The sequence below is a fragment of the Aythya fuligula genome, chromosome 6 (genome assembly GCF_009819795.1).
Source record: "Aythya fuligula isolate bAytFul2 chromosome 6, bAytFul2.pri, whole genome shotgun sequence".
Taxonomy (NCBI): Eukaryota; Metazoa; Chordata; class Aves; order Anseriformes; family Anatidae; genus Aythya; species Aythya fuligula.
In genome coordinates, this window is record NC_045564.1 from 721,963 (window position 1) to 744,829 (window position 22,867).

Sequence of the window (22,867 nt, forward strand, 5' to 3'; positions counted from 1 at the left end):
ATGTGAGGAGGAGAGAGCTGACATTTCTTAGCATCATAGGATCCTTCCAGATAACCAAAAAGGTGTCTTGGAGCTGCTGTTATCACAGAGGAAGTGTTTTTCTCATGTATTAATGTATTTCTTATAATAGGGCTTGCAGATACTCTTTGGAAAGATCAGAGAATATATAAGCAGACCTCAAAAGTCGTTGGTTTAAATGTGAGATAAGGTAATATGTGCCTTGTAGGGCTGTGCTAAGAAAAGTTATGTGAGCAGAGCAGTGGGGCAATGGCAACATGGTGAAAGAGGAAATAAAAGTGATAGTTGTAACGTGTAATGTACTGAAGAGCAGGGCTGAGCTGCTATGTTTTCATGTAAGGTAGCACTGTGGCTTTTTTTTGTTTGGTGTCTTCCTGGAAGTCATTCCCGGGTATTAGTCATTGTTTTTGGTGGGGGTGGGCCCTCTGCAATTGTCTAAACAGAAATAATACCTCTGCCCCCAAATGGTTTACCACCCCAGTTTATAGCCTTTGTGACAAACCCTAGAAGAAGATCCCTATTGAAGAATGAGCAGAAGTAGAAACAGGATTTAAAACATCCCTCCTCCCCCCTGCTATTTTGGATCTGTGGTCCGCAGCCTGCAGTTGCTTGTTGCAAAGAAAAGCAACTGTCTGCATAGTGCAACTTGCAGCTGGGAGTGAACTCTTCCTACTTCATAGCTTTCCAGTGTTATCCACTGGCAATCATACCATGATTAGATTGTAACTGTGCTGAAAGCCCACACATAGGAATTTTCCTGTTCAAGTCAAAACCAATTCATTTATTTACAGAAGGGTTTTGGAGACTGCAGAGGACCACAGAGTATTTAAAGCTTCTTCTAACTTAGAAAAGCAGACTTTAGTAGGATGATGAAAGATGTGACGGGAGGAAGCATCCTGTGCTTCCTTGAAGTAATTTAAGAGCCAGGAACATGTCAGCAGTCTCTGCTAAGAATTTAAAGTCTATTCTTACTGTTTCCCATAGTTTGCTTCAGGATTCAGTACAAAACATCTTTTTGAGCAAGATTGGAATAAACCTCAAGGCAGATCTTGAATCTCCTGAACAAACAAGCATATCAAAGGGGTTAGTAAACAGACAGCAAAATGTAAAGTATGAATGTTTTGTTTTCTTTTCAGGAATAATCAAGCTTGGGAGGTGGAATCCCCTCCCTCTCAGTTATGTGACTGATGCACCAGATGCGACAGTAGCTGACATGCTACAAGATGTCTATCATGTTGTGACATTGAAAATCCAATTACAAAGGTGGGTGTTTCTGAACATCTGTCCTTGTCTATTCTCTGAGCTGCTCTGTCGATTACAGTATTACTATAGAGATTAGCACATCCTGTCTTCATTAATTTCTGGTCTTTTGATGAAAGGGAAAGAAAAATGAAGAGAAGGGTAGGTCAGCTGACAGCTAATCGGTGCATGTTCCAACTGATATTTTGTGTTTTCTGAAGCAGCAATATGGTAGCAGAGAGAGAAACAGAAAGTCAAGTAGAGGTACGGGGCTTTAAAGGCAGAGTTTGCTACAATCCCTGATTTAAGGGGTTATTGAGGCCTTATTTTATACAGAAAATAAACACCTTGCCTTTTTCCAGGGGTTACATTGTGAGAAGCAAGGTCTTCTCCTGCCAGTAGCTGAGATGGGGGAGGGGAGGAGCTTCTTGACTTTCCTTTGTTCTCCAGTGGTCTTCCCAGTGGAAGAGCAAAAAGATGAAGAAGGGATCTGTTACTGCAGATCTGTTTGGCCTTTGGAAAATATTTTCCTTCCCCAAATGCTAGTTCTGACTAGCAAAGCAAAACCTCCTGATGTTCTTATACTTACTTGCTCTCCCTTCCAAAACTCCTGCCCACCCCACCCCTCTGTTGCTCTTCAGAAGAGTTCTCAAATAGCAACTGATGCCTGTGCAAGGAGATGTTGCAGGTCCCTGGGAGTGCATGGCACTCCCTAGGAGTGCTTATAAGCCTACATTGCATGGTCAGTTGTAGCTTTCTGGCCAGGAGATTTCAGGGGAAAAGTGAAAATAACAGACAGTCTGGAATAATTTGCATACAGCTCCTGGAAGCTCAACCAGAACAAAATAAGGTTCCATTGTGAATTTTGTCAGCATCCTTTGGTGGCAGGTACATATCTACCAACTGTTCAGTTCGGTTTGGAATTTGAAACTAGCTGCTTCCTCACTGACTAATGACAAGCTCACAATTAACAAGATTTTTTTCCTGTTATCTCTGATGGGGTTTGGGGTTTCCAGTTCTCATTTATAGACCTTTCCTTGGTTTTATATGCTGTTACTGTCTCTCACCTAGGCTGCATCTCTGCAGCATAGTTGTGAAAGCATCTAGACGTCTGTACCTGCTGTAAAACTGGAGTGCAATAACTCATCTCCTCAGAAGTATGAGCTACCAGGAGCCCACCTAGTCTACTGTCCTGTTGGAGGACAGAGGTTGTCAACCCAAGATGAAGGTCTCATTCTTTATCTTCCAAATGCTTGAAGATGCAGAGTAAATAAAAGGTAGCCCATGACTTTGAGATAAAGATAGTCATTGACTACTTGAACTTCTCAAGCACAGCTGAACTTTTCAGCTCTGAGGGTAAAGCCTGTCTTTATAGGCACAAAGCAGGACCACCTCAGTTGACTGGAGAGCATGCATTAAGTCTCTCAGGCATCAATGGCAATGACAAGCTTCCCCCAACTTTTTGATGTTGATGTTTGATGTTTTTTGGTCTGTCCCCCTGTATGTAGACAGAGACCATGAGCTTGTTAAACTAGAAGAGGCACAAATCACACAAAGACATAAGGTTTACTACATGTGCAATTCTTGTAAAATGAAAGTGAGAATGAACTGCATGTGACAGATGTTGGGCATATGGCTTAATGCATTTCTGAAGGGCTCTCAGATACTTTAGTGATGAGGGCAGTATAAAAACCTGTATACAATGAAATTCATTTTTCAGACCTACTGCTCCACACAGTGAGGACCCTTATTTTGCAGTGATTTTGTTAGTGGCAGTGCTGCATATATGTTTATTTTTCTATCCCAGCAGGAGTATCTTTGTTTGGAGAGGATGGCTTTATCCAGCCAGTTCTGTGGCTTGCTTTACAGAGTTTCTTTGCTCTCTATGAGGTCCTTCCCAGAGGAAATGGTTATGCCACACAGTATCATAGTAGGATTAACTGCTATTCCTGCCATGTACTATCATTCTTTTGGTTGAACTTCACATCTGGGAGCTGGGCTTGGAGGGGAGGGGAAAGAGGAGAGAAATACCTTGATGAGCTGGCTAAGTAGGAAACAATAAAGTTGTGCTCACTGCTTAGAGGTCTATGGCTCTTGTACACAAAGAGTAAGCATCTGTGAAGATGATGTTTCTATCTACTTTCTGCTTTCTGTTTTGACAGTTGTTCAAAGTTGGAAGACTTGCCAGCAGAGCAGTGGAACCACGCCACAGTTCGCAATGCCTTAAAGGAACTGCTCAAAGAGATGAATCAGAGCACATTAGCCAAAGAATGCCCTCTCTCACAGGTCAGTGTTTTTAGCAGGTTTAGGGAAAGACAGATTTCCAAGATCCAACGTTTGTATTTGTTCAGTAAAGGGCTTGGTAAAGGGGGAAACAATTCCATGAATATTGAATCATTTTCTTGTTTTCCTTAGAAAGAAAAAATTCTAATTAATATGAAAAATATTATTTGTATACCAGGTCTTATTAGTGGGTTGTCAGGTGGAAACTAAGAATTAGTTGATTTATATTCAACTATTCTGAGGGTTTTCATCTAGATATTTTTCTGAAGCTTTTTCAATAGGACTGACAATTGTCAAGGGTGAGCTCAGAGTAGCTTCTTCCCACTAGGACCTGCCTCCCCTACTGATCCACAGGTAGCTTTCATCAGCTTCCAACTTATATAAAAGTATGCCTTTTTAATAGTTGTGCCTCAATTTCTAAAGAACAGCAATAAAAACATAGATGTAATTATTTTTAAAAAGGAACAAAAACTCATAGTCTCGTTCTCCATGACTGCTTTATATATGACAGTAATGTCATGTCTAAGACAGACAGGTTCCTACAGATATCATGAGCTCTATTTGTACTTCAGATTGTCATAACCAGAGGTTCAAAAAGTTTTAATGACTGAAGCCTCCTTGCTTCGCACAAAAACAGAAAAACATTTCATCACTCAGACCAAGCAACTTTGCTAGGACCAAAAAGTATATTACCTTCTAAAAACTTAATTAGAATCTTACGTTAATCTGTTTGTTGTATCTTTTAAAAGTCAAAACATCAGTAAGTCCTGCTTGCTAAAAATCCATTGCATCCAACTGCCTGTCTTGTGTTACACTGTACGCTCATCCTGCAGTTCATGATCCAAAGCCTCTGTGAACCAAAAGAATTCTTTCTATCTGTAACCAACACAAATTTGCCTCACTGTCTTATGACTACAACTCCAGGGAAAGCATGGGGGTACAGAGGTGAGTTACAGAGCAGAATTTAGGTCTCTGCAATAGGTAGGAATTGCTTTCCAGCAGAAAATGTTCCTCACCTTCCTTAGTCATGTTAGGTCTGCAAATCTAAAACAAATGGAAAGGCTGGTTAAGGAAAAGCTGTGTAAGTTGCCTTACTTACTAAAGCAGTAGCAGCGACTCGAGATATGCACAGAGCATAAGTGTGTTGAATACGGAAGTATTTTTCTTTTCACACAGTTTAAGTGTAATTTCTTTAAATAGAATTATCTGTGGAATCTGGTCAGCTAATGATGATTGCAGTGTATGGTTGTCTCTGCCCAGTCTTCTTCAATATGCAGTATAACTAAACTATGCATCATTTCATATGCAAAATTCATTTGTTGTCTAAGTCTTGTTCCTCCCACTTGAGTTTCAAAGCCTACCAGGTAGAAATGCTGTAGTTGGTTTGTTCTTCCCATAACATCAGTATGACAGATATTAACAAGATTACTGGTGGCAGGACTGTAGCAGCAAGAATCCTTGCCCTAGTAGTTATTTAGTGGTCAAAGCTAAATAGAGATAGAAAATTAAACTTGCTGAGTTCTAAGCACAGCTGTAGGTCACCTTGAGCAGTGACTAACCCCTGAACCAGGACTGCAAGAATTCAGCATTTATTATTATTATTGCTATAAAAAGTTTTAGTCTCTTTTTGTTTTGGCTCAAAAAATGCAAAAGATACAATGGAAGGTTGTATAGGAACTGTCTATTACCATCATCTGAATATGCCTCTAATACAATTCCTTCTCCCAAATCAGTTTTAGAAAAATATCGTGCCAAATGTGAAATGTCATTACAACCCCCTTGTGGTTAATATATTATTGACAGCAGCAAATTGCAGAGTGGTCTCTTAGGAGTCGAACTGCAGAGTAAATGCTGCTGCTTATTAATGTGTTCACAGTGCCTCAAGTACAGAAGTGGAAAGGGGCAGCATGGGGAGCTTTCGCTTCCACCCACAATGGTGCTCCGCCTCTGCTTCTCAGTGCATGAGCTCTCCATGCAGCCCAGATGGGCTGATTGCCGCTAATGGGAAATGTAATCATTCACTTTGATTTAAATTTTTTTTTTTTTTTTCTCTGCTAGGTGTATTATGTGGCTGCAGCTTAGCTACCCTTAGCATAAGGCTGCTGTTCAAACAAATAAATCCCAGTTAACCAAGCTGAGAGGACAGAGGGTAGGTTGGGGGAGTGTGTGTGGCAGAAGGAAATCCAATTACTTCAGCATTTCCATCTTTGCATAGAGACCTCTGTCTTTCCTGTATACTATATAACTCATTTCAATGCTGACCATGTATTTTGTCTCCTTGCTGGAGCAAGATTTTTTGGGATGTGAGCATATTTTTCTCCTTGAACTTACTGCACCAAATTTTCTTTATGTGGATATTTCTCAGGTTCAAGTCCCAGAAGTTTTCCTTTGAGATGGCAGTCTTGACGACACCAAACATATCCGCTGCTTCATATAATCTATTCCTTTATTAAGGATTTTTACGGGAAAGATATGCACTATTTTGAAATTTGCAATTAGTGAGTGGTGTTTGTTTGTTTTTGCCACTCTCTTCTGGATATGTATTCCCTTTTTGCATACTCATCAAGATTACTGACAAAAATACCCCTAGGATTCCTTTTAATTTAATAATGAGGGTTGTTTGTTGGTTTTTTTTTAGTAGTCTAAAAGTTGTTACGGTTCTTTCCTCTGCTGTATTGTCAAACCGCTGAACAGAATCTGTCCTGAGATTTTTTGCCAGTGGTTGATTTACTGCTTAAATTTACTATTTAGCTTAAGCTTTGCTTTCTCAAATAAAGGTTAATGGGTTAATATATTCCATGATACTTAATAGCCCTACATTTTCAGTAATGTCAATTTATTGTAGAGCTAGAGGATTTGGGGAAGAAAACCAGCAAAGCCAGGTTGTTATGTAGATAGACCTAAACAATTTTCCCACCTTCCCTAAGTGACTGGAAATGTAACTAAAGTGACATTAAAAAAAAAGGAAGTTAGCTCAACTTTGTTCAAAATCCTTCCTTAGCAGAGGCTAGCACTGTACCGTGCTTTCAGAATACTACTGCTTATTAAAGTGATTCAGAACAAGGGAGGATTTATGGGGAACGAATTGTTGCTGACTACCACAATGCTAGGTTTATGTCTCAAAATATTGATTTTAATTAGAAAATTGAATCTCGGTTTTAGAAATTGAAGTTGCCACTTAAAAAGGCTCTGACTTTATAGCTTTCCAGATCTACTGCACTGCACCAGAGCAGCTTTTAAGTGGAAAAGTTAAAGTGCAAAGGCACAAGATCCTCTTTACTAAAAGTGAAATTACGTGTTGAAGAATCATACCAGCCTGCACCAATCAGTAAACTTAAGTCTCTCAGTTTTGCTCACATTGTGTTTTAAGTCCCCCAGGCTCAGGACTGAGGAGCAACTGGAGTTGCATGACACTGCAGTGAATTGTTATAAGGATAGATAAATCTGGGAGGGAAGAGGGGATGTTTTTGTTTTTAAAACATTGTTAAAATTGAGGAAGCCAACATGTAAGCTTCATAGCTTTACAGAGATGGCGTAGATCCCATTTTGCTCAAGACCCTGCAGGAGCCTGTGGGCCAGAGCTTGAACCTACGGTAAATAGCTTGTTTTAGTCATGAGGTCATGCTAGTTATTTCATCTCTGTGCACAAAGGTCGTGCAATGTGCCAGTGTTTTTTTCTTAGCTTTGTTATTAAGTGAAGAAGGAAGACAGAAGAAAACTGATTTCTGGAGAAGGTGCTTTGGCTCCTGTGTGTTAGTGGTGTTAGATTGCATTTCCTTGCTTGAGCTCATATACAAGCTGGGAGTGATTTGACCCTGGAAGAGTTAAGGAGGGAAAAGCAAAATGTTGTTTCTAAAAAGATGCCTCCTTTTCAGAATGGAAGAAGGAAGGAAAAAAAAAAAAAAGAAGAACTGCCAGTAACCAGAGTCTTTCTCACCCTATGGGCAGAAACATCCCACATATAAAGTATCCATTTTACGGGTATCAGGTGCTACAGAACAGCTCTGTTCCTCTCTGCTTCCAGTTGGCTTGCAATGAGAGTCACTTAAAGGGAATTCACAAAGAGCGGAGAGAGTGGCAGTGGTTAAGCAAGTGATACTTCAGTTTTGTTCATCTTTGTTGTGGTTTCTGGCTGTTCTCTATTATAGTATGCATAGTTACTTTCACCCTGAATAGCACTGTTAATTTCTCTTATGGGTGATTTTTCACACAAGGGCTAATCACATGTTTCTATAAATTACATTAATTTAACTTATTTGCCTAACTATTGTTCTGTAGTGAGTAGCACGGATGTTCCCTCATTCTTGGCTGTGTGGTCTCGCTGCATTTGGAAGCAGAACAGAGACATCTGAAAAGCGTTATTTGGATTATGCATGCTGAAGCATCTAATCTTACCTTTAGGATCTGGTGCCTAAATCATATTTGTTCTCACCCGGGTGCAGTGAGCATGTGTTCACCAGCATGGCACCAACTTTTGCTATGCAGCCAAAGTTTAGATATTGTAAAATCACAAGGACAAATTAAAGTAGAACTGTCCCCACCTCCGGCTGGTGCTGCAGGTTTCAGTCGAGGTTGGTACTGCATCTTTTTTGCTTTATAAGTGAACCAGAGTAATTATGTTTGGGTATTTACAATGGAGAATAAAACCAATTTTGTGTACTCATCAGACACTGCTTTTTGGTTTTAAAGGCAAAAATGGATGACATGCAATGCACTTGCATGTCATTCACTTACCCTGGAAAAAATTCTAATTATGCAAGATATTTTAAAATCACTTTTGTCTTTTTTTCTGTATTTCCAGAGTATGATTTCATCCATTGTAAATAGTACATACTATGCCAATGTTTCAGCAACCAAGTGCCAGGAGTTTGGGAGATGGTACAAAAAGTACAAGAAGATTAAAGGTAAATTGATTTTTTTCTAACTTTCTAAGTTCTTTACCTTCTGCTGACAGTTTGTGATTATTTGCTTTAAGTAAAAGTGATAATAAGCTTTAATAATATTAGTGAATTTGTCTACAAATAGGACACAGTCAGAGCACATTTGAAATTTAATCTGATACTTTACAAACAAGGCTAGCGTGAAGACATAGGCCTCTTAATACATGCTTCTAATATCCCATTTAGTTGTGCTGAAAGATCAACTGTGTTTTGAATTAAACTAAAATGTTTTGAAAAAAAGAAGTGTTCTAGTAGCTCAGAATTAAAAAGTTAGATTGCTGTGTAAATTACCTTAGTTGCATTATATTCATGAAACCTTAAAACCTTGTCTTTCATGTGTCCTTGCTCTCTGTTTTAAATACTGCTAAGCATTCTGGCATTCCTGACATATTTTGTCATGTAGAATCTGGATAACAGTGGAGCATTTAGTACACAATTGTTAGGAGACATTACTAAATAATGTATGCTGCTGCACCCACTGAAGTTAAGATGAAAATAGTCCATTGTTTAAATTATTTCTACAACGAAATTGTATTAGTTTGTTGGCAGTAAAATGCCTGAGGTGGTAAAAATTATTCTACCTATGTTCATACTGCTCTCACCATTGAAATGTGTGATCACCTTCCAGTAGTACCCAAAGTGATGTGACGTGCATAAATCATGTGTAGTTTGTTCTTTTATTCATCCTTTCCTTTGGGAAGGGACTTGTGTGTGTGTGTGTACTGGACTTTTTTGTTGTTGTTTGTTTTAAAACGTATGTCATTTTAGCACAAGTTTAGCAATAGTCAAAAGCTTTTCTACAGTACTAATTGCCTCCTCATTTTACAAATGACTGTCACCCCTGGAGATTAGCGTTACCCTATGTTAGTTTTTTTGTTCCTTTGTTTTTTAAGTTTTTCTCTTTGTTACACCACTGAAGGGGAGGGTTCATTGTCTGAAGGTAACGTCTATTTTTGTTGTTTTTGTCTGTGATCCTTTCAGTGGCCAGGAAAATAATAACACGATTCACAGGCCTTATGCAGAAATACAGTAACGTCCTGTTCTTCTTGAGAAGCTATTATATTTTTAGTTACGTGAAGATCAGCATCTTTCAAAAATAGTCTACAATCTTTTTCTCATAAAAAGCTGTCATACATGAGATAGGAAAGTTAGCTTTAGTTTCCATAGGATAGAGCAGAAATCAGCATAACAATACCATAAAGAGTCTGCTTCTCAAATTAGGAACACATGAAACATAATTGCGTAAAATATCAGAATAAGTTCTGAGGCATCTGTCTTTCCTCTGATATCCATCTGGCTCATGTGACACATACCTGTAGGATTCCCAGGCTTTGGTTGTGTAGTGATAGATTTTCACTAGGCAAAAAATAAAAGGAATGTTTTATAGTAAAATTACCTGGGGATGGAAGGAATATTGTTCAGGCAGAAGTGGGATAACAACGAAGATGAGGAAATGGAGGTGTTGCTTTTCACCTGTTAAAATGGTTTAGGCTAGAAGTAAAAATGTTGATTGGAAATTTTAGTTCATGGTTACCCTGGTGCCAGATAAACTGGATAGTTTCTTCTCTCTCTAAATTGCGGTTGTGTTATGCAGAAGTGTTTCTTTTCTCTAAATGGCATCTATTAATAAAAGAATTTTATTTGAAGTGCTCTAACATATCCTCTTGGTTAAAAAACAATCAAAGGAATCAAACAGCTTCAAGGTCATCACCGTTCGCTTTTACTTGCCATTCTAGGAGAAGAGAGATGGGCTTTTTTCTTTCTTTCCTTTTTTTTCCTTTTTTTCTTTTTTTCCAAACTGGGCAAGGGTGTAATGCCAGTTGCAGAGGCACTGGAAGCTCTTAACTGTAGTGTTCTTCACTGTAGAGATGCCACTACAGCTTCTGAGTGCACACTGCTGGCTTACACTTTCTTCTATTCTTAGGGCATTGAATTCTTTACGCTTTTACATTTTATTTTATTTTATTTTATTTTATTTTATTTTATTTTATTTTATTTTATTTTATTTTATTTTATTTTATTTTATTTTATTTTATTTTATTTTATTTTATTTTATTTTATTTTATTTTTTTACTTAGTAAGTGCACAGTTAAATTGTTAAGTGCTGTAAAAGCAGAATGAGACCTCAATCAATAGGTCAAGGATCCAAACCTGAAGAGTTTACCAGATAACTCTGCATATGTGCAGAGTCTCTGCAAAGAGACAGCCAGTCGTTGCTGTTTGGAAGTGTGTGTGTGTGTGTGTGTGTGTGTGTGTGTGTGTGTGTGTGTGTTAGTAGGAGGAGGAAAAGGAAGGTTAAGGTATGTGTGAAGTAAACACAAGCTGCTATAAAGCAGTTCAAGTCGTGTTGATTCATCAGCCATATGAGTGGAAGAGAAAACAAAGAATCTATAGCAGGTAGATTGGTGCATGAAGAAAAAACAGCCATGGATCTTCACGGCAGTAATCTAGACCCCCTGGCAACAGGAAGGCTTCTGCACTTCTTTGGGCAGTTTCAATTTCTCATCATCTCTCTTTTCAAGATGTTTTGTTTCTTCTCCGTAGCCAGATATTTCTACAGGACAGTTCAGTTAGTATGCAAAATCAGTGACTTACATGCTTCAGTTATCACATATTCCTTTAATAAAAACAAAACAAAACAAAACCTTAATTTTTCTGTAATGGTGCATAGATGATGCAACAATTCACTTTTGGATAATCTGGATAGATTAGATAAAACTAATTTAGAGTCACTGAGACCAGCATCCATATCCATGTGTAAGTCTAGAGCTGGTTTATTAGAAAGTAAAAGCAAAAAACAATTCACATGAGCTGTGGTAAGTGCAAAATAGGAAGGCGCTTCAAAATAACTTTATTGACGTTACAAACTAAATGCAGCCTACAGTGTTAAATGTGTTTCCTATTATCTGCTAATGTCAGTTTTAATAAAACAGTGGGAACTAAATGGTTGCTTCTTAATCAAAACCATGATTTCCTAAACATAAGCTATGTGATTCTGTTACAAATTGCCACATATAGATCTCCTAGGTCAAACTTTTTTCCTTTCTCATAGAAATAAATAAACACTAAAATAATTATACACTCTGGAAGATCAAAGTAATTACAACTGAAGCCATGCAAAAATAAAAAGTTCTCTGGAAAAAAGAAAAGCAAAGCATCAGGTTGCGGAGTACATAGTTAATGTTTAAATAAATATAAGAAAGTGAACAATCAATAATTTGATATCATTAGCAACAGATGTAAAAACTATATACAAATGGAATTGTATGAAATCTCAAGTAAACATTCTCAGTGTGCATTCTGTTGAACTCACCGAAAAGACAGCTAAACTATTTATGCTTGTAATTTAAAAAAAAGTTTTCAGTTAGTTCAGCTCAGCATGGTAATTTTGTCTTGTGACAAGACCATGCTGGAATAAAATTCTGCTTGAATTTTTTCTCCCACCCCAGCCCCTTAAGGTTTTAAGACGTTCACAGTTTACTCAGTGGCACGAGAGTTAGTATACAGACAGATCCTGCAATTTGCTGGTGTGAGGATGGAGACTTTTTTGTCTCCTCCTGGCTCAGAGCCTACCACTGGGTATACGTGCAAGGACATGAGTGAATTTCTAACAGCATGTCCACTCTTTTCAGTCTGCTTGGAATACACGTGTATTTGAAAAAGAGATTACATTTACACAGTTCTAATGGAAAATATATAGAAGTTGGGAAACAAGAAGCTTACAGTTCTTCCGTGAACTTTCTCTTCCCCCTGTGGACCTGTGTAATCATTTGGGGCAGTAATTAAGCTATCTAGTTTGCATTGTTCAGAATATACACCATGAATAAATGTAATATTACTGTGCAAAGCCTTTTTTTTTAAAAAAAAAAAAACTTTCTTTTCTTTTTTCTTTTTTTTTTTTTTCATCTTTTTGAGGGATGCATGACCTTTTGGTACACAGTTGTGTACATGACAGGGCTTAGGTATGTTTAAACCTACTTGAATGAAGAATCACACTTCACCTTTTTTAATAAAGGCTACATACTATTACTGTAATGATAAGTGTACAGCAGTGGCTTAGTCCACTGATTCTCAAGCTGTCTTCCTGCTGCCCAGTCCCACAGGGATGGTCCTCTCAATCTGAAAACCATGTCTTTGGTTTCTCAAGATGCCGAACTTCCTAAAGCTGGGAGAAGGTATTTGACATTGTTGAAATTCAGGATTTGAATAACTGGCTTAATCTTTCTTAGAAGGAAAACAATAATAAAATGTAAGCTTTACACCCAGTGGTGGTTCAGTGTCTGTCAAAAAAAAAAAAAAAAAATGCTTTTCACTATCATTACCTCCATTTTACAGGTGGAGAAATTGGGGCAGAAAGGAGCGTAATGACATGACCACGGACAGTCGGAAAACCATTGTCAGAGCCAGAGTGCCACCAAACCTTTTGTGCGTGGTTATATGATGTTTAAAAGGCTTGCATTAGTTCTTCATTAGATTAACAAATAGATATGCAAATAAAAATAAGACCTTGTAAGTAACTGTATACACACAGTTCTATATGGAGAGAACTATGCCAGAACTTTGCCATGCAACTCAGGTCACTGTCAAGAGATAAAACTTGTACCAGTTACCTACTCATTACCCAGTATTTTGGGTTCATAGCATTTCAAATATTTTTTAGCTCTATTTCTCAATAGATATTTCACTTCCCAAGTGTCATGCATTCTATTTTTATCAGAAGGACTATCACTGTATCAGAATTCTTTCACAACTGAAACTCTTAACTTGTGTGAATCTTTTCTTTTTGCCTGATGACACAGCTTAGCTTGGTGGGAGGAAGTTAGGAAGGCAGAGGGCAGAAATAAAAATACTGTGAACTTAAAAATAAAAAGACATATTTTCTTTGTCTGCGTATTAAGAACAGTTCATTTTTTTGCTCCTGCCATCAGTGGCTGTCAAAATATAGCTTTCAGTGGATGTGAGTTTTGAGACTGTGGCTGTCTCAAAGTTTTTGTGGAATGATGAGTCTCTTCTGTTTAAAGGAGGAGGGCTCAGTTATTTCTATTTCAATAGATCTGGAACCAGCTTCCATAAGAATAAGCTTTTATAGCTTCCTTAAATAGAGAATCTGCTTTGGCTGCTCTTTGTTTTTTCCAGTATTACTGATTGTTGTTGTGTGCTGTTTCATTCTTGAAAGTATGTTTGCTTACTTCCCATAAGGGATAGACAGAGCAATGTGCTTTTCTTTTACTGTGTTCTAGACGCCATTCTAGGTTAACAGAGGTTAGAAATAGGGTTCAGACGGGTTCCCAGCTTTGTTGTTTCTAGGCTGAAGGAGCCTAGGATTGCAGCGTGGTGATAATGCCAGTGTGAGTCTGGTGAAAATATTCATTATGTGCTTTGATGAATAGTTTTGAATTGTTCCTCTGAAGCAGATGTTGCAGAAGCCCCATGAAAAGACACACCAGATTATTATCATGCAATGTGTTTAACCTTTAAAAATAACCTATTTATTGATACATGCATATGTGTATGTTAATAGGTGTTTTTAGTTATGTGTGTATGTGTATATATATGTATGTATATACATATACAGAGAGATCTTGACCTTTAACCTTTTTAACTAACCAGTTACCAGTTGAGGCAGAAATGTTAATTTTTTTAAGAGGAGATAATTTCATGTGCTATTTGGATATTAGTTGCAGCTCTGGCACTAAACCAGATAGGGTCATTTAGGTCAGCTGTGTGGCTCTTGACATTACTGTAATTTTTGCTTTGCTTGCTTTTATACTCCTGACTGTTTTTATTTCACTAAAAATAGCACTTTCCTCACTTTCTTACAGAAAATGGTAAGAAAATAGAATAATTCACAGGCAAGCATTTCAGCATCTCGATCACAAAAAGGACCTAAAGATTGTTTCTGACTCGAGTACATTCTTACAGTCTGTAGACTGCTGTGCTGTTTTATAGGGAGAAAAGTTCCTTGATTTGTACTAGACATGAGGAAAAAGTAGAATCTCTCTCTAAATAAAAGCTTAAACTTGGCACATTTCAGCAGGAGTTAGAGTTGACTACCAGTTTCTCCACCCGCATTAGAATTTTGTATTCCAGTCTTGTCCCTGATGTTAAGTACCAGTTTGGGGGATTTGTGTGTGCATATTGTTAAAAAACAATTTACCCACTGCAGTGTGTTCCAGGAGCTCTATGAATTGTGGCTCTCTTGGCTATTCCTCTGTATAAAGAGAATTAAAAGAGATGCCTTTTTTTTTTTTTCTTCTTCTTCTTAAGCTTAACTTTTCTCTAAATTAAATGCATGTATAAATTTCAGCTTTGCAAAATGTCTTTAATTTCTTGTGGCTTTTTTGGATCAGTGGCTCTCACTCTTAATAGTAGATGTGTCACGGCAGGAGGATATGTCAATTATCTGAATGCCATCTCATGTGCATGCATGTGGCTGGAGCTGCAGATATTGCTGCTGCAGGGAACATATGTCAGTACAACAGAGGTTGGAAGCATTTCTGTAGAAAAACTGCCCAGCCATTCGTCCCCTCTATTTTGTCCCTGCCATGCAGAAGTTTCTTATGACTACTTGATTTTATTCCTTTTTTTTTTTTTCTTTTTAATTCAGGGATACCAACTGACACTGCTCAGGTAACCTCATTCTCTCAACTTAATGGTTTTAAAATGTCTCCTGTTCCAAGCACAGTGTTATTCTCAGTGAGGACCGGTTGTGCACTGAGGCTGCGACTTCTGTCCAGCCACTTTTGTTTTCTTAGTGAATATAGAACGGTCTTCTTCATTTTTAAAAGCAAATACTTTTTTAAAAATCTCTAGAATTTCAAAATAATTTTTCCTTGATATGTAAAAAATATTTTGAACAAACAACATGTTATTTCAAAATAAAATTTTGTTGAAAGTAAGAACTAGTAGAGATTAGATTGGAAAGGGAGGAAGACCTGAAGCTTAGACACAGTCATAAGCTTTCCTGGTGTGAAAGCTGCGATGTGACTGTCTCTCATCATGTGGCTTTCATAGTATACATAATCTATTCTGTCACTACAACAGAGTTGAATTCTGTTCATTCCTAGTATCTGAAGGGTTTATGTGTCTGTCTTAATGATGTTTGTGTTCTGTCTCATTCCTTTCATCATCTCTGATATTATGAGTCAGGAAGGGATGTGTACGTATCTCCCAGAGGGACTGCACAGTTGTCTGGGTTTTCTAGGCAATTTGCACCTCCTTCTTGAGGTGTCCATGAAAGGTTAGTACTTAAATAGTGGGACAGACTTCCATCACAGTACTGTGACAGGGAGCAAGATAATTTTATATCAGATGAGACAATTAGTCCATCTAAACCAGTATGCCATGTCATTTCTGTCAGTTCTGAGTAATGTTTCCCCTAATTCTCCTTTTCCATTTTACACGACCAATATTTATACATTAGACTTTGTGGTCTCCAAAGCGTCTTCAGTGTAATGCTTTTCTCTGCCACATGAAGAATGGAGTTCATACTGCTTTATGCCCTCCTTAGCCTATACAGTAACCCAGAAATAATCTAAAATTAATTAATGGATTATATTCTTCCTTTCTGAGAAGCGGCTTTGGAAGCAATGCAATCCAGGAACAGCCCGTCAGAAGAATATGACTTCCTATGTTTAAGCAGAATTGACAGAAAGCATGTTAGCATCTGTGGGTCGGAAGGGATGGTGTGGATCTCGTCTCAAGGACAAGAGAAAGTCAGCTGCACAGAGATAGGCAACAATATTACTTCACTCTGCTCAGTTTCCCCAACACTGATGCTAATCAAAGGCCTACTTTTATGATGATTCTTCCAAAATACAAAAATAGTGACTTTTGCTTTGGTGGGAACTGGGTGATTTGCAACACAACAGAGAACAGACAATGGCCTTTCCTGTCTGTTTTCCATTTGGCTTGGATAAAGGCCTTTGCTACCCACAGCCAGCGGCCAAACAATTTCTGTATGTGCTCTGTAGCTATTTTGAGGTTATTTGCTGTCCTGCAGGAGTAGAGGAAGGGAAGGGTTTTAAAAGTTACAATTTCCTATCAAGCGTACCTCTCCAGTCAACCTACATTTTATCCAGTCTTGACTGCAAGAACAAACACTCAGCCAGAGGTCAGACAGTAAAGGAAGCCAGTGAATGACTTTGGGTAAATATGAAGATTGGATGTCGAATGAAAATGAGACTCCCCAGACCAGCCCTCTACACTGAAGTGGTTAAGTGGGCTGTGATTAAAAGAAATAAGTAGTTATCCTAATTATAGATGAAAAGATACAGAATTACCACTTTAAAAGCACCTCCTGTGCTCCTGAGTGGCTCTGTTATTTACCAAGTAGTAGTTCATAATTGCGTACCATAAGCAAGAGGGCACCTTGTTGGAGTAGTGAAGCCGCCCCGTCTCTCCGAGTCGGAGGGTGGTGTGGTGTTGGAGAGTGCTTTATCCCCCAGGTTCAGATCTTGCCCTGGTGAGTAGGGTGGTGCTAAGCCATGAGAAGTTGTGGGAACCTTTCTATCTAAAGTTTGGTGCTGGGCATAGTGAAACTCACAAACAGAGCTGTGCTGGCCCAGGCCAGCTTGGTTTGGCCATTACCGCTGCTGGTAATGGCTTTTATGATCACCAGGTTTTAAATAGTAAAACAAAGAAGCAAGCTCTGAAGCCATTGCACTGGAGAACAACCCTGGGGTGGTGACATCCTCTCACAATTGAAGCATGGCAGTTCTGCCGGCTAGTAACATATTGCAAAATGTTTCTTTACCAGCCTCTTCCTGTTCTGTTTGGGGCAAAGTGCCTGTGTGCCCATAGTACTGAAAAGTCTGGGACTCGCTGGGTGATGGGTGCTAGAGGGTCCTCTATGACACCACTGGAGTGCAGTGCTGGGAGACATGTTAAGCTCTTGCTCTCCCAGCTGCATCCATTATTGTGTGTGCTAAGGAATTTAGTTTCCAGTGTCGTCCGTCAGTTCAGTGCCGTTCCTAAGCCCTAAATACCCCACAGGCTCTTTGTCAGAATGTTCCTATTAACAGCTTGGTGAAAATAAAGGGTGAGGGGAAGGGAAGGTGGAGAAATAAATCTTATTTTAAATCTCTTGAGCTAGTTTCATTTCAAATGGAAAGTTGCATGTGGACCACCCCAAGCTATTGTGCTGGGGACTGCATCAGTTGTTTGTGTAAGGAAGATTTGGGTAGAGGTTAAGAGCATCACACAGGGGAAGGCTGCATTGGGTTGCTTTTGTGCTGTATCCAGGAAGTTTCTAACTCAGTATGAAGTCAAAATACATTGACGCACGTGGTAATCATTATGAGAAGAGAAAGGAACATTAAAACATGACAACTTGCTGCTCCCATTCTGGGGATTATGTCGGTCTCCAGCTGTTGCAGGGGCAGTGACATGTTGTGGCAAAAGGAAGGGCAGACACCATCATGGAGCACTCTGTGAGCTGCTTGCTGAGCTCAGGCATGGTACCTGTTATCCAGACACCTTGTATCTGCCTACCTGGGGTATGGCTTCAGGAGAGTGGGCTCTGAAATACAAAGGTACGGTTGTACTTGGCTTAAAAGAGCTCTCAGGGGAAAATGCTGAAGAATTGTATACCAGGCAGCACGATGCAGGGAGAAAATGCAAAGTCTTTTGCTTTGGTCACACCACAGATGGGAGGTAGGTAACAGCCTCCTTGACTAGCTTTTGTGGAACTAGCACAGGCATTGCTAGCAGGGGAGCTTTCTTAGCAATACTTGAACGTAGACTTCACATGTCCATAGTGCCCCATCCTTCACAGTTTAAAGACTTGCTCCTCTGTCTTCACTGTTTTGTACATCAATGTATTCAAGTTCGTAAAGGATTATGTGGGCTGTAAATGTACCCCGTTACAGTGGAGCAGTAGGAGACACAAGAAGGAAAAGAGAGAGACTGTAATGGGGTAGGGATATTGAAAATGGAGGACGCAAAAGGAAAAAACCCAGTTCAGGAGGATCTGAGGCAGAACATCAGTGTCACAACAGCTTTGTGGCTCCTGTATGCCTTTTTTTCTTAGATCATTGCCGGCAAGCTGACCTGCTTCTCAGGACTGTGCCAGCCTCCATCTCAGCATTGTCTCAGGCTTGCCCCTGTCCAGGCCTCGCAGAGCCCCCATCAGTCTGTAGTTACCAGCGAACAACAGGGAATCTAATATTGCAAGTGGGCTGGAGAAGGAAGGAGGCTTGAGGAGTTGAGTAATGCACATTTTTTCCATCCAGCGTAACTGTTAATGGTAACCTTTTATTATTGAAGTGGTTGAAGTGACTAGAATCCGGTTTGTTTATTGGTAATATATGTGTGGTTCTATAGCCTAATGTGATCGAAAAAGGGAACTGATAATAAGGGAAAAATACACCTATGGAAGCAAGTCAGGTGATGTCTCTGTGTAATGTAATTGCAAGTAGCACTGCACAAATTAACAGCCTGGCAGCCTTTTCATCTTAAACTTTATTTTTATAGGGGTTTATAACTTGGCACTGATGTCAGGAGTGGGTGGAAACTTGGCAAATGTGGTTCAGCCCAGAAAGTGAATGTTATTTATATTTATTTCTCACCAAGTTTTCAAAAACACTTGGTTACTGTTTTTGTGTTCTAACAAGTAGTAATTTGTTGGTTTCAGTGACTTATTCTTGGTATATTTCTTAAACTGCAAAATAGTTGAAAAATTGTTTCAGCTCTCCTGAAGCTTCTCATGGAAGGACTCTAGATCTCCAAGGGTGTAAATGGAGACTGAAAGTAGTTCTTGTTGTATTTCCTTTTAGAAAAGTGCTCCAATTATTTCATGTGCACTGAGCAACATCTTTATTGTATTTACATGAGATTAATTCCTGATTCTGAAGTAGCTACTGCACCTTTGGAGTAATTATGTTTGGTTTTGCTGGCAACTGTGTGTATTTAATGGTATTACTCAGGTACAGGCTCACCGCAGAGAGGCTCGGGCGATCATATAGCCACATGCGCTCTGAATGGGCCATGACACAGAACATGGTCTTGAGCTGTGACAAAGCAGCCCCTCTTCCCCACATGCCTGCCTGCATGTGCCATCTCTGTATCAGGGCTCCGTCCCTGATGTTACTACTGCTCATGTTGATCTCTTGTCTGTTCCTAAAGTCAGAGAATAGCAGTCTAGAGCCTTGTGAAACTGGCTGTCAGGGAGAAGTGCTGGCATAATGGGGAGCAGCATTTGAACAGGGATTTTCAGTATTTTCAGCAAATTGAAATACTGTATTATGTCTCTAGCAGGCTGTGTGTAATGTATCAAAATGGCCAGTTATTTACAATAGTGCTTGTATATTGCAAGTATTCATTGCTTTTCATAGTTGTAATATCCTGCACAAATAAGCACTTGAAAAATCACTTGGGTTGAAACACTGGCTTTTGTGAAAAGATGGAATTAAGAATTTTATTAGAAATGTATTTTAAAGGGTTTGTTTTTTAAGCAAATATTTAATTAAAGGTTAAAGGTTTTGTGTATTTTTTCTTTAAAATAATAGACAGAGGGAGTTAAAATTTCCTAACATAAAACAAAAATCTTTGGTACTAATTCACTTAGTTTTAAAATTCAATACTTGTGATGTTCTGGAACATCTCTAAAGATAGAAGTGGTGAGTGTTTGTGTGTGTTCTGGGCATGACTCCCTCCCTAGTGAGAATTCAGCCCTCTTGGTCTGAGATTAACTCTGGAAGGTGAAAAGAGCTGTCTTTCTATTTAGAAGGAAACAGATAAAATCATCAGTAAACTGTTAACCTGAGTATTAACTGTGTAAATATTTAAAGCTTTATATAGATTAAGTTTTTTAAAAAAGAGTTCAAAGACTTATACAGTTGTTAATCATTATACAAGATGTAACAGCATTATGGCATTTATGAAATAAATTCTGTCTTGTTTTTTGGTGAGGGCAACATACAAATGAGGTAGTAGTTTGCTAGTTGTGTGACACTGGGGCCCAGGACACATTTATATCAGATGGATAGATAAACACCTACCCAATTCCATGTAGTGAAGCTCATGGAATCTGCAACCTACTGTAAAATGGCTTCTGATTACTTAAAGTTATCTAACTAATAGTTTTACTTACATACTTTTAAAACTTACTTCCTATTTCAATTTTTTTGTTGTTTTGTTTTTAGAGGAAATTTAGTTTTGTAATATGTGCGCTTAATTTTGCAGTTACATGAAAAAATATTGCAGTATTGCTGATGTCAGGTATTTAAAAGGGACATACCTGCATATATAATTGCAGTACATGCATTTGGTTTGTAGTGTTTTGTTCTTTCTTTGTAGTATGGTGGCATTTAAGATTAGTGGATCTTTGTTGGACTAAACAATGTTATTTGAAGACTGTGAAACTATAAAATAGCACTATAAACCAGCAAAAAGGTTGCCATCAGAATCTGTTTTCTGTAACATGGGCATTCATGCACAGTTCCTTCAAGCTTTCCAGACAGGCTTAGAGTGGTGAGACTCTGGATACAAGAACAATTGCTCTAAAATCTTCTCATGTCTGAATCAAAGACATGCATGGTTTTGTAGAATGCTTTCACACGAGCAACTCAATTCTGCTGTAGTGCATCCAGGTGAATTGATGATACCTGATAACTTTATCCACACTTGACGCAAGGTAGAGATTATGTTGGAAAAGATATAGCTGCTGAGTTTGCAATGAAAAGTAGTGCCATGAGCTATGCAGGGAATGCTCTGGTTTCCATTGGATTGGTGTGGGTGGATACTAATTTAGGTTTCTTTCCTTCACCTAGATGACAGTGATTCTGAAACACTCACCCCTTTTAATAGTTATTCAATTTAATGAAAGATTCAAAAGCTAGTGACAGCGTGAGTGCAAATGTGTAAGTTCTTTTTTTTAGGAAAGGAGGCTGGAAGAACCTGCTACCAGTTTGGTAATGAGGCTTCCAAAGCAGTGGGTGAAACCTGAGAAGTACAAAAGAATCTTATTGTTGCTCTTACTTTGTACTGCTTTTGCTTATGTTTTTGTGAATCTTTTATGCAAGTACAGATTTGCAAACTAAAGCAGGTGCTGTCATGTGCCTGCAGTAAACCTTACCCAAATGGTCATCTTGTAAGTGCCAACTGAAATGACAGCAAACTAATTTTTCTCTTTTAACAGTGGAAAGAGTGGAAAGAGAAAACCTTTCAGACTATTGTGTTCTTGGTCAACGTCCCATGCACTTACCAAATATCAACCAGCTGGCAACCTTGGGAAAAACTAATGAACAGTCTCCTCATGGCCAAATTCACCACAGTACTCCAATCCGAAACCAAGTGCCAACGATGCAGACAATGATAAACCCTGGGCTCCTGTCTCCTCAGCTCAGTCCACAACTGGTGAGGCAGCAGATAGCAATGGCCCATCTGATAAACCAACAGATTGCCGTCAGCCGGCTATTGGCTCACCAGCACCCCCAAGCTATCAACCAGCAGTTCTTGAACCATCCACCCATTCCTAGAGCTGTCAAACCAGAACCATCAAATTCATCGGTGGAAGTCTCTCCAGATATTTACCAGCAAGTCAGAGATGAGCTGAAGAGAGCCAGTGTGTCTCAAGCTGTCTTTGCAAGAGTAGCATTCAACCGCACACAGGTATCCATTTCTATTTTATAATCAAGAAGTTCTGAGGGGGCAAAGTTGTGACTCTTGTGGGGCTGCATGGTTGCTGCAGATCAAGGCAGCAGGTGTACCACAGAAACAAGTCCAACCACCTGCCATTTTTCCCCCAGTCTCATTGTCATGACTGAGCAAGACTGTTTCTTCCTGGAACAGTTGTTTGTTTGCATTTGTTTACCACAGTACTGCTACCTGAGCTTTGCTCTCTAGCCATAATTCTGCTGGTGTGAGTTCTTCCCTGAGTTCCTGTCCTTGGTTATGAACTTCCACATCTGCTCCAAGGGACTGTGGATGTCAGCAGTGACTTGCAGCTGATGTCACTTTCTCAGTTCCTTTCTGTGGTAACCACTACTGATGACACAACTAGTACTAGAGGCTATGACTAAGACAAGTGTGCATAGGCCTATAGACAGTCTTGGTGCTGGCTGGCTGTGTAAGAGAAAACTGACTGCTGGAAAAGATGTCTGCCATTTGCAGCAGACCCATCTGACACAGGTTTTCTCACTCAAATAGTGGAATTCAGATGTTGAAATAATCACATGACAGCATCAGCTTAAGCCTAGCACCTGGAGTACCTTGGGTGAATGCAAGTACAGAAAGACAGGCTGTTTACATTTAACCTACTGCCAGATACCATTCAAAGCACACGAAGAATGGTCTCTAATTTGTGAAACACTATAAGGCTAAAGAAATGGAAAGTGGCTTCATATTTAAATATTGATCCAATTTTCTTTTGTGCAATCAGAAGTGAT

General features: G+C 38.9%; 1 protein-coding gene across 1 annotated transcript in view; it reads left to right on the forward strand.

The window, feature by feature from the left end:
* The first annotated feature begins 1,159 nt into the window (after window positions 1-1,159).
* The window catches only part of SATB2 (SATB homeobox 2), an 80,572-nt gene continuing 58,864 nt past the window's right edge, over window positions 1,160-22,867 (forward strand). The window contains exons 1-4 of the mRNA XM_032190624.1: window positions 1,160-1,281; window positions 3,420-3,543; window positions 8,342-8,444; window positions 21,619-22,091. Of these exons, the coding sequence (XP_032046515.1) occupies window positions 1,232-1,281; window positions 3,420-3,543; window positions 8,342-8,444; window positions 21,619-22,091 (750 nt within the window). The 5' untranslated portion in view covers window positions 1,160-1,231. The remainder of the gene's footprint in view (window positions 1,282-3,419; window positions 3,544-8,341; window positions 8,445-21,618; window positions 22,092-22,867) is intronic.